This window comes from Bombina bombina, chromosome 5 (genome assembly GCF_027579735.1).
Source record: "Bombina bombina isolate aBomBom1 chromosome 5, aBomBom1.pri, whole genome shotgun sequence".
Lineage (NCBI taxonomy): Eukaryota > Metazoa > Chordata > Amphibia > Anura > Bombinatoridae > Bombina > Bombina bombina.
The window spans coordinates 59,259,632-59,269,701 of record NC_069503.1 but is presented as its reverse complement, the minus strand read 5'-3'; the positions used below and the strand labels follow the sequence as shown (position 1 = coordinate 59,269,701).

The 10,070-nt window shown below is 33.4% G+C and overlaps 1 protein-coding gene and 2 long non-coding RNA genes across 3 annotated transcripts in view; all 3 read right to left on the bottom strand.

Annotated features, from left to right (window-relative positions):
- Nucleotides 1-2,771: 2,771 nt before the first annotated feature.
- Nucleotides 2,772-4,222, bottom strand: LOC128659202 (uncharacterized). Its single transcript, XR_008402310.1, has 2 exons — nucleotides 2,855-4,222; nucleotides 2,772-2,809 (listed from the first exon to the last, which is right to left on the bottom strand). It is a non-coding gene; the product is annotated as an uncharacterized LOC128659202 (long non-coding RNA).
- Nucleotides 4,223-4,308: 86 nt separating this feature from the next.
- LOC128661309 (oocyte zinc finger protein XlCOF6-like) lies at nucleotides 4,309-6,681 on the bottom strand. The gene is made up of 2 exons (XM_053715579.1): nucleotides 6,650-6,681; nucleotides 4,309-6,479 (listed from the first exon to the last, which is right to left on the bottom strand). The coding sequence occupies exons 1-2, from the start codon at nucleotides 6,679-6,681 to the stop codon at nucleotides 4,496-4,498; spliced, it is 2,016 nt and encodes a 671-aa protein (XP_053571554.1). The 3' UTR covers nucleotides 4,309-4,495.
- A 54-nt stretch (nucleotides 6,682-6,735) lies between these two features.
- The window catches only part of LOC128659201 (uncharacterized), a 46,814-nt gene continuing 43,479 nt past the window's right edge, over nucleotides 6,736-10,070 (bottom strand). The window contains exons 2-3 of the long non-coding RNA XR_008402309.1: nucleotides 7,610-7,725; nucleotides 6,736-6,765 (exon numbers count right to left, since the gene is read on the bottom strand). This is a non-coding gene — a long non-coding RNA (uncharacterized LOC128659201). The remainder of the gene's footprint in view (nucleotides 6,766-7,609; nucleotides 7,726-10,070) is intronic.

The following is a 10,070-nucleotide window of genomic DNA, read 5'->3' as shown; positions in this document are numbered from 1 at the left end:
CCAGTCCGACTCAGACACCAGCAAGGTGGAGGTGGAGTACTGGTTTGGGCTGGTATCATCAAAGATGAGCTTGTGGGGCCTTTTCGGGTTGAGGATGGAGTCAAGCTCAACTCCCAGTCCTACTGCCAGTTTCTGGAAGACACCTTCTTCAAGCAGTGGTACAGGAAGAAGTCTGCATCCTTCAAGAAAAACATGATTTTCATGCAGGACAATGCTCCATCACACGCGTCCAAGTACTCCACAGCGTGGCTGGCAAGAAAGGGTATAAAAGAAGAAAATCTAATGACATGGCCTCCTTGTTCACCTGATCTGAACCCCATTGAGAACCTGTGGTCCATCATCAAATGTGAGATTTACAAGGAGGGAAAACAGTACACCTCTCTGAACAGTGTCTGGGAGGCTGTGGTTGCTGCTGCACGCAATGTTGATGGTGAACAGATCAAAACACTGACAGAATCCATGGATGGCAGGCTTTTGAGTGTCCTTGCAAAGAAAGGTGGCTATATTGGTCACTGATTTGTTTTTGTTTTGTTTTTGAATGTCAGAAATGTATATTTGTGAATGTTGAGATGTTATATTGGTTTCACTGGTAAAAATAAATCATTGAAATGGGTATATATTTGTTTTTTGTTAAGTTGCCTAATAATTATGCACAGTAATAGTCACCTGCACACACAGATATCCCCCTAAAATAGCCATAACTAAAAACAAACTAAAAACTACTTCCAAAACTATTCAGCTTTGATATTAATGAGTTTTTTTGGGTTCATTGAGAACATGGTTGTTGTTCAATAATAAAATGAATCCTCAAAAATACAACTTGTCTAATAATTCTGCACTCCCTGTATGTGTATTTACACTGTGTATATATATAAGCATATTTATCAGTTAATATGTGTATTTACACTGTGTGTATATATATAAGCATATTTATTAGTTAATATGTGTATTTACACTGTGTATATATATAAGCATATTTATTAGTTAATATGTGTATTTACACTGTGTATATAAATATATAAGCATATTTATTAGTTAATATGTGTATTTACACTGTGTATATAAATATATAAGCATATTTATTAGTTAATGTGTATTTACACTGTGTGTATATATATAAGCATATTTATTAGTTAATATGTGTATTTACACTGTGTATATATATATATATATATATATATAAGCATATTTATTAGTTAATATGTGTATTTACACTGTGTATATATATATATAAGCATATTTATTAGTTAATATGTGTATTTACACTGTGTATATATATAAGCATATTTATTAGTTAATATGTGTATTTACACTGTGTATATATATATATATATATATATATATAAGCATATTTATTAGTTAATATGTGTATTTACACTGTGTATATATATATATATAAAAGCATATTTATTAGTTAATATGTGTATTTACACTGTGTCTATATATATATAAGCATATTTATTAGTTAATATGTGTATTTAAACTGTGTGTATATATATAAGCATATTTATTAGTTAATATGTGTATTTACACTGTGTATATATATATATATAAGCATATTTATTAGTTAATATGTGTATTTACACTGTGTATATATATATATATATATATATATATAAGTATATTTATTAGTTAATATGTGTATTTACACTGTGTATATATATATAAGCATATTTATTAGTTAATATGTGTATTTACACTGTGTATATATATATATAAGCATATTTATTAGTTAATATGTGTATTTACACTGTGTATATATATAAGCATATTTATTAGTTAATATGTGTATTTACACTGTGTATATATATAAGCATATTTATTAGTTAATATGTGTATTTACACTGTGTATATATATATATAAGCATATTTATTAGTTAATATGTGTATTTACACTGTGTATATATATAGAAAAGCATATTTATTAGTTAATATGTGTATTTACACTGTGTATATATATATAAGCATATTTATTAGTTAATATGTGTATTTACACTGTGTATATATATATAAGCATATTTATTAGTTAATATGTGTATTTACACTGTGTATATATATAAGCATATTTATTAGTTAATATGTGTATTTACACTGTGTATATATATAAGCATATTTATTAGTTAATATGTGTATTTACACTGTGTATATATATATATATATATATAAATATATATATATATATATATATACTATATATATATATATAAAAAAGCATATTTATTAGTTAATATGTGTATTTACACTGTGTATATATATAAAAGCATATACAGTATATTTACAGGAAACACACAGTTCCCATAGACCGCAATATAAAGGCACTTTTCAGTGCTGTCTTTTTTAACACTGCACAGCCGGCAAATTTAGCCCCCAAAAACTGCAGTTATTTTTGTTTTGTTTTTAAAAAATGCTATTTTTTTATTAAAGAAAAGTAACACTTATATTTAGGGACATTTGGTGGACATTTAGAAAATTAACCAGAGATCTTTTCTCTTGTTAATTTTATAAGCGTTAATTGTTACCATGAGCTCGTGGTAGAACAAATCAGCCGCTTGTAATGGCTGATAACTTATGGGACCATTTGCACATTTTTGTGTGTGCAATAAATTAGCGCTCCACTTGTAGTCTAGCCCATTGTGTCTCATTAAATAAAATCAGTTTCCCCTCGGTAATTCCTCTGGTATATAACATGTACAATGCTAAGCATCTATTGCTATAAGAAAAGGTTTATCCACATGATGTGCACAATAAATATATCTCCCAGATGTCAATCATTTGAGACTGATGTTCTTGTTTATATAATTCTCTAACACTCTATTCATATAAAGACTCTTTATTCTGTAAATGTAATTATTACCTCTATTCATATAAAGACTCCTTTATTCTGTAAATATAATTATTACCTCCCCTATGTAAAACAAACGTACAACTCCTAACACTGGCATATTAATAAACACTGGGGGTGCTTTGGTGGTGAATGGTTGTGTAAACTGGTCAGTATGAGGACAGATCTGTATATTCCTGTGTGGTGTTTGGATTCTATCACATTGATATGAGAGAAACTGAGGTGCACATATATAGAGGAACAAAGGACAGCAGGAGAGCACTTCCAATCTGGGGCTTTTATAACTAGGATTAGAAAGTGTTATTTACAAGAGGATCCTTTATGATGCTTCTATTTAGAAAGTAATCAGAAATACATCAAAGCGCCACCCAAAGGGAGGCTAGGTCTAAGTGGAACTAAATTTGGAGTGCCACATGCAACAGAAGTGAATTAGAATGACAATCCTACACGTCCTACACTGAACCCAGGAGCTGTCACAGATACACAGCTTCGATGCTGGGATCTTTAAGACCTAGCTTCACATAACATCTCATATCCACCCTTGGATTATTGCTTACTATATTTACGTTTGGGACACTTCAAGTTTATACACTTCCCCCTTTTTAAAGGCACAATCTTGTTTGCTGAAATTCAAGATTTTAAAGACACAAATCTATTTGCTGTAATTCAAGCTTTTTAATACCAACATAGTTTATTTTGTCACAACCAATCGTCTATTTGAATTTTGATTTTACTTTTTAGTAGTGATTTTATAGCATTGAATATTATAGTTGCTTCACTAATTTAACCCACTGCTATTTGTTATTGCTTTTTTATTTATTTATTTGGATTTTTTCTTTGACACATGCACTTTGAACTCTGAATTGTTTATCTACTCTGTCATAGCACACAGTCCACTGGCCTCTGCTTACAAGTTAGCTATTTAAAAGCACTATTTGTATTAATAAAGCACATAGTTGAAATTTCATTGTGAGAAAAATTAAGCACATAGTTAAAGCCACGCTGTGAGCTTCATTTTTTACCATCTTTTGGAGTCATCTATACCATTCGTACACCAACCCAACCAATTATATACATTATCAATTTGACACGTAAGATTCCACTTTGTTTTTCTTTTTCACCTTTGTTCATGAGCATCTCTTCTGAGTTGATTATATGAGTTTAAACTGTGCTACTTATCTGGTTGTACTTGTTTGCTCACCTGTTGAGTATAACCTTACTCATCAGGGTTGTTCCAACTTATACCATTTTTTTTTATGTTTTACCAACTTGTGTAATCAAGTAATTTTATTAGTATTGTTAATCTCATGGATCCATGATGTATGTGTATATGTACTGTTGTTATTTTGTTAATAAATTGTCATTCTAATTCACTTCCGTTGCATGTGGCACTCCAAATTTAGTTCCACTTAGACCTAGCCTCCCTTTGGGTGGCGCATTGATATATTTCTGATTACTTGCTATATTACCATTGACAACTAGGTGTCAACTATCAGAGCTAGAGGTCATTATTGAGTAGGCGCTTAGTGTATTTTCCTTTGCTTCTATTTAGGATAATTGTAAAAAGGTTTGTACACTGTGTAAATAAAGTTTGTGTGTAAATATTTGGTGTTTTGTGATACCTGATTTCAATAAAAAACTTTTTCCCACTTTCTAAACATGTGAAAGGTTTCTTCTCTTATGAATCCTTTCATGACTTTTCAGATTACTCTTATGTGTAAAACATTTTTCACACTCTGTACATGTGAAAGGCTTTTCTCCTGTGTGAATCCTTTCATGAGTTTTCAGATTACTCTTTAGTGTAAAACTTTTCCCACACTTTGTACATGTGAACAGCTTTTCTGCTGTGTGACTCCTTTCATGAATATTCAGATGACTCTTTAATGTAAAACTTTTCCCACACTCTGTACATGTGAAAGGCTTTTCTCCTGTGTGAACCCTTTCATGAGTTTTCAGATTATTTATTTGTGTAAAACTTTTTCCACACTCTGTACATGTGAAAGGCTTTTCTCCTGTGTGAATCCTTTCATGAGTTTTCATCTCACTAATGTATGTAAAACTTTTCCCACACTCTGTACATGTGAAAGGCTTTTCTCCTGTGTGATTCCTTTCATGAGTTTTCAGATGACACTTTACTGTAAAACTTTTCCCACACTCTGTACATGTGAAAGGCTTTTCTCCTGTGTGAAACCTTTCATGGGTTTTCAGATCACTCTTTTGTGTAAAACATTTTCCACACTCTGTACATGTGAAAGGCTTTTCTCCTATGTGACTCCATGTATGATGTTTCAGACTACTTTTTTCTTTAAAACATTTTCCGCACTCTGTACATGTGAAAGGCTTTTCTCCTGTGTGAATCCTTTCATGAGTTTTCAGACTACTCTTTATTGTAAAACATTTTCCACACTCTGTACATGTGAAAGGCTTTTCTCCTGTGTGAATCCTTTCATGGGTTTTCAGATCACTCTTTTGTGTAAAACATTTTCCACACTCTGTACATGTGAAAGGCTTTTCTCCTGTGTGAATCCTTTCATGAGTTTTCAGATTATTTATTTGTGTAAAACTTTTTCCACACTCTGTACATGTGAAAGGCTTTTCTCCTGTGTGAATCCTTTCATGAGTTTTCATCTCACTAATGTATGTAAAACTTTTCCCACACTCTGTACATGTGAAAGGCTTTTCTCCTGTGTGATTCCTTTCATGAGTTTTCAGATGACACTTTACTGTAAAACTTTTCCCACACTCTGTACATGTGAAAGGCTTTTCTTCTGTGTGAAACCTTTCATGGGTTTTCAGATCACTCTTTTGTGTAAAACATTTTCCACACTCTGCACATGTGAAAGGTTTTTCTCCTGTGTGAAACCTTTCATGGGTTTTCAGATCACTCTTTTGTGTAAAACATTTTCCACACTCTGTACATGTGAAAGGCTTTTCTCCTATGTGACTCCATGTATGATATTTCAGACTACTTTTTTCTTTAAAACATTTTCCGCACTCTGTACATGTGAAAGGCTTTTCTCCTGTGTGAATCCTTTCATGAGTTTTCAGATTACTCTTTAGTGTAAAACTTTTCCCACACTTTGTACATGTGAACAGCTTTTCTCCTGTGTGACTCCTTTCGTGAATATTCAGATGACTCTTTAATTTAAAACTTTTCCCACACTCTGTACATGTGAAAGGCTTTTCTCCTGTGTGACTCATTTCATGAGTTTTCAGTTTACTCTTTTGTGTAAAACTTTTCCCACACTCTGTACATGTGAAAGGCTTTTCTCCTGTGTGACTCATTTCATGAGTTTTCAGTTTACTCTTTTGTGTAAAACTTTTCCCACACTCTGTACATTTAAAAGGCTTTTCTCCTGTGTGAATTCTTTCATGAGTTTTCAGATGACTCTTTTGTGTAAAACATTTTCCACACTCTGTACATGTGAAAGGTTTCTCCCCTGTGTGGGTCTTTTTGTGACACTTAAGGCTTCCTTTAGATGTGAAACATCTCCCACATTCTGTACATGTGTGAGGTTTCACAACTGTGTGGTGTTCAAGGAGATGCAAATTACATGTGAAGCTTTTCTCACATTCTGTACATTCGAATGGTTTCTTATTTGTATGAATAATTTGGCTAGACTTAAGACTTTCCCTTCTTTTAAATGTTTTGAAAACTCAGTAAATGTGTGTGGTTTATCCTCTGGGATAATCATTTCACTAGATAAGGCATAAATGTTGTCCTCTTGTTTGATGACTAAATTACTCTCTGTACATAATGATTGCTGCCCAGTTCCTGCAATTCTCCATCTCCTTTAAAATATCTGCTGTGAGTTTCCCCAATGTTTGTGAATAGTCATTAGTGTCTGAGACTATTAGAGTTTTGTGGTATCATTCTGATGCTTCTGTAGTGAAGGATGGGTATGAACTATTCAAGTGATTGTCTACATAAAAAGAAAAGGAATGAAGAAAATAAAGAAAGTTTATTCTTTAAAATGGATTCCATCAAATTACACAAATTATATTATTTATTTACATTCCATAAAATGGCTTCTGTTTTGTGTTTATTTTTATATTGATTAACCTGTAAATCACAAATTTAAACAAAGAAAGACAAATAATGTAAATATTTCTATGTCATAATAAACTAAACCACTGATTACTGATTAAAACAATTTATAGCGCCCCATTAAATAAGGTGCAGGTGGATAATGTTCTCAGCCAGGGAACAAATACATATGTATTCTGGGCAAGATAGGTGGCATCTACCATCCTTATTTAACATTGCACAAGCAACTGCACATACAGCACTGCCCGGCTCTCATGGCTCAACACCAGTAGGGTGAGAATATGATGTCTTAATCATCACAGACTAATAATTAGTGTGAGATGTTTTGAAAGGCTAAAGGAGCAGTGATCTTATGATACTTCTTAGCTTGCAGTTGCAGTTGTTTAATTTATATAATCAGCCAAAAATGTATTAGTTTAATAAGACTCACTGTGAAATTAAGGACACAAATCAGTGGCGGTTCTGGGGTGGGGAACACTTACTGGTGGAGTTCTGGGTGTTCCACATATGGGAACAAGGTAGGCGTACGTGTAGTTATGGGAGTTCCATGAGTTGGGTTAGGGCAGGGGAAGGTAGAGTTGCAGGTGATCTGAGAGCCGGTGTTGACACAAATGTAATTAAAAGGTGCAGATATAAATATAATAGTTTATATTTGTTTAATGAGGGATCTATTCTATTTTCCCAGTAATTAAAGCCAGCATAATATCTATTTTACTCACCTAACACATATGAGTTCATGCTGATAATAGGCTCCAATGTCCGTGCTCAGGAAGAAGGTTCCCTTATTCACTCCAGTTACATCAATACCTGATATCTCTCAGTGCTCTGGCCGTGTCTGTAAAAAGTATATTAAATGGTTTAGACAGATAATAATAAATAATGGTTCTGATTAACTGTACGTATGGTATAATTAAAGGCACACATAACAATTCATGTGATACAGATCAGTGTTTAGGTTATTACATAGTGCTATATGATTCAGCACAAGCATTTAGCACAGTTAGCTCTGTGGATGTTACAGTTGCACATTAAATATTTAGCTTTCCAGAAATTTACAAGTACAGTATAAGCCCAGGAGTAGACAATCTATTTATGAGTGGGACAAACCACAACCTTACAAATATATTATAATCATTTTTAATATCATTTATATCAAAGAGCAGCAGTTACACAAATGTTAAATAAGAGTTGTTTAAATGTAATTTAAATCTAATACTACAGTATTGATATTGTACTTTCTACAGATCCTCACTGTCAGACATTTTGTATTTACTAAAAATAAAATGTGTAACAAAACGCACACACAAATAGTGATAATAATACAGACCAATATGTAGTAATATATCCAACGTGAAAAGAGTCTTTAATGGAGTCAGTACCACAAATACAAATAGTCCATACGATGTTCCTCAGAAGGAAGAGAAAGAAACACATCATAGCATAATACTGTGTAATCTTCACTCCCCAGATGTAAGGCAGACCCTGAATACTCACATTAGTTAGAGCTTCAACAGCTCAAGATAATCAGGTTTATTGTGCAGACACTAGGCAGACTGGATACAGACACAAACAAATGCTTAAAGGGACACTGAACCCAACATTTTTCTTTCGTGATTCAGATAGAGCATGCAATTTTAAACACATTTCTAATTTACTCCTATTATCAAATTTTCTTCATTCTCTTGGTATCTTTGTTGAAATGCAAGAATGTAAGTTTAGATGCCGGCCCATTTTTGTTGAACAACCAGGGTTGTTCTTGCTGATTTGTGGATGAATTTATCCACCAATAAAAAGGAAATATGTATGCTTACCTGATAAATTTATTTCTTTTTTGATACAATGAGCCCACGGAATTCATCCTTACTTGTGGGATTACGCCTCCTGGTCAGCAGGAGGAAGGGCAAAGAGCACAACAGCAGAGCTGTATAAATAGCTCCTCCCTTCCCTCCCAACCCAGTCATTCGACCGAAGTTAGGAAGAGAAAGGAAAAGCCAAGGTGCAGAGGTGTCTGAAGTTTAACAAAAAAAATTAATAACCTGTCTCATAGAACTAGGGCGGGCCGTGGACTCATCGTATCGAAAAAGAAATAAATTTTATCAGGTAAGCATAAATTTCCTTTTCTTTTTCAAGATACAAGAGTTCACAGATTTCATCCTTACTTGTGGGATACAATACCAAAGCTATAGTACACGAAATGAAGACGTGAGTTGACAAGACAGGATGGAAAGCACCACTGCCTGAAGAACATTTCTCCCAAAAACAGGCTCAGCCGAAGCAAAGATATCAAATTTGTAAAATTTAGAAAAAAATTGAAGAGAATACCAAGTCACAGCCTAGCAATCAGCTCAACTGAAATAATATGTTAGAATGTCCACAGGAAAGCAACAGCTCAACTGGAAGGAGCTGAAACTCTTTTAGGAGGCTGCTGTCCAGCAATCACACATGCAAAAACAGATAATACTCTTCAAACCAAAAGGAAAGAAAGAAGTCGTAGCTTTCTGACCCTCACTTCTCTAGAAAAAATGTCAAACAGAAAGGACGATCGACGAAAGTCCGTAGTCGCTGAGAAAGAGAATCTATCTTTTTAAAAGACAGACTACGCCAAAACGTGTAGAAGACTTTCCTTCTGAGAGAAAAATTAGGACCTAAAGAAGGAACAACAAATTCCTAAATAAAATGCTCGTCTGAAACAACGTTTAAGAAGAAAACCAAGATAAGCACATAACACAACCTTATCCAAATGAAAAATCAGGCAAGGCGAATTATATAGTAATGCTGAAATCTCAAACATTCTTCGAGCAGAAGAAATGGCAACAAGAAGTAAAACTTCCAAGATAACAACTTAATATCTATGGAATGCATAGGTTCAACAGAACCCCATGAAGAACTTTTAAAATCTAAATTCAAATTCCATGGAGGAGCAATTGGTTAAAACACAGGCCTGACTTGAATCAGAGCATTACAAAAGGATGGAACCTCTGGAACATCTGCAGACACTGGAGTGAACAGATTAGAAAAAAGCAGAGATCTGACAATTAGGGAAACTCACTGAAAAACCCTTTCCTAAAGAAAATACTAAAATCCTGAGAATCCTAGCTCTACTCCATGAGTAACCCTTGGATTCACACCAAGAAAGACATATATGTCCCTATCTCATGGGCAATCTTCCTAGTCACAGGC

What these genes read in the sequence shown, in the direction of transcription:
- LOC128661309 (XM_053715579.1), bottom strand. Translation starts at nt 6,681, where the DNA reads ATGACTATTCACAAACATTGGGGAAACTCACA. An exon ending in AAACATTGGGGAAACTCACA is followed by an intron (nt 6,480 to 6,649) that starts GCAGATATTTTA and finishes AACATTTAAAAG; the next exon opens with AAGGGAAAGTCTTAAGTCTA.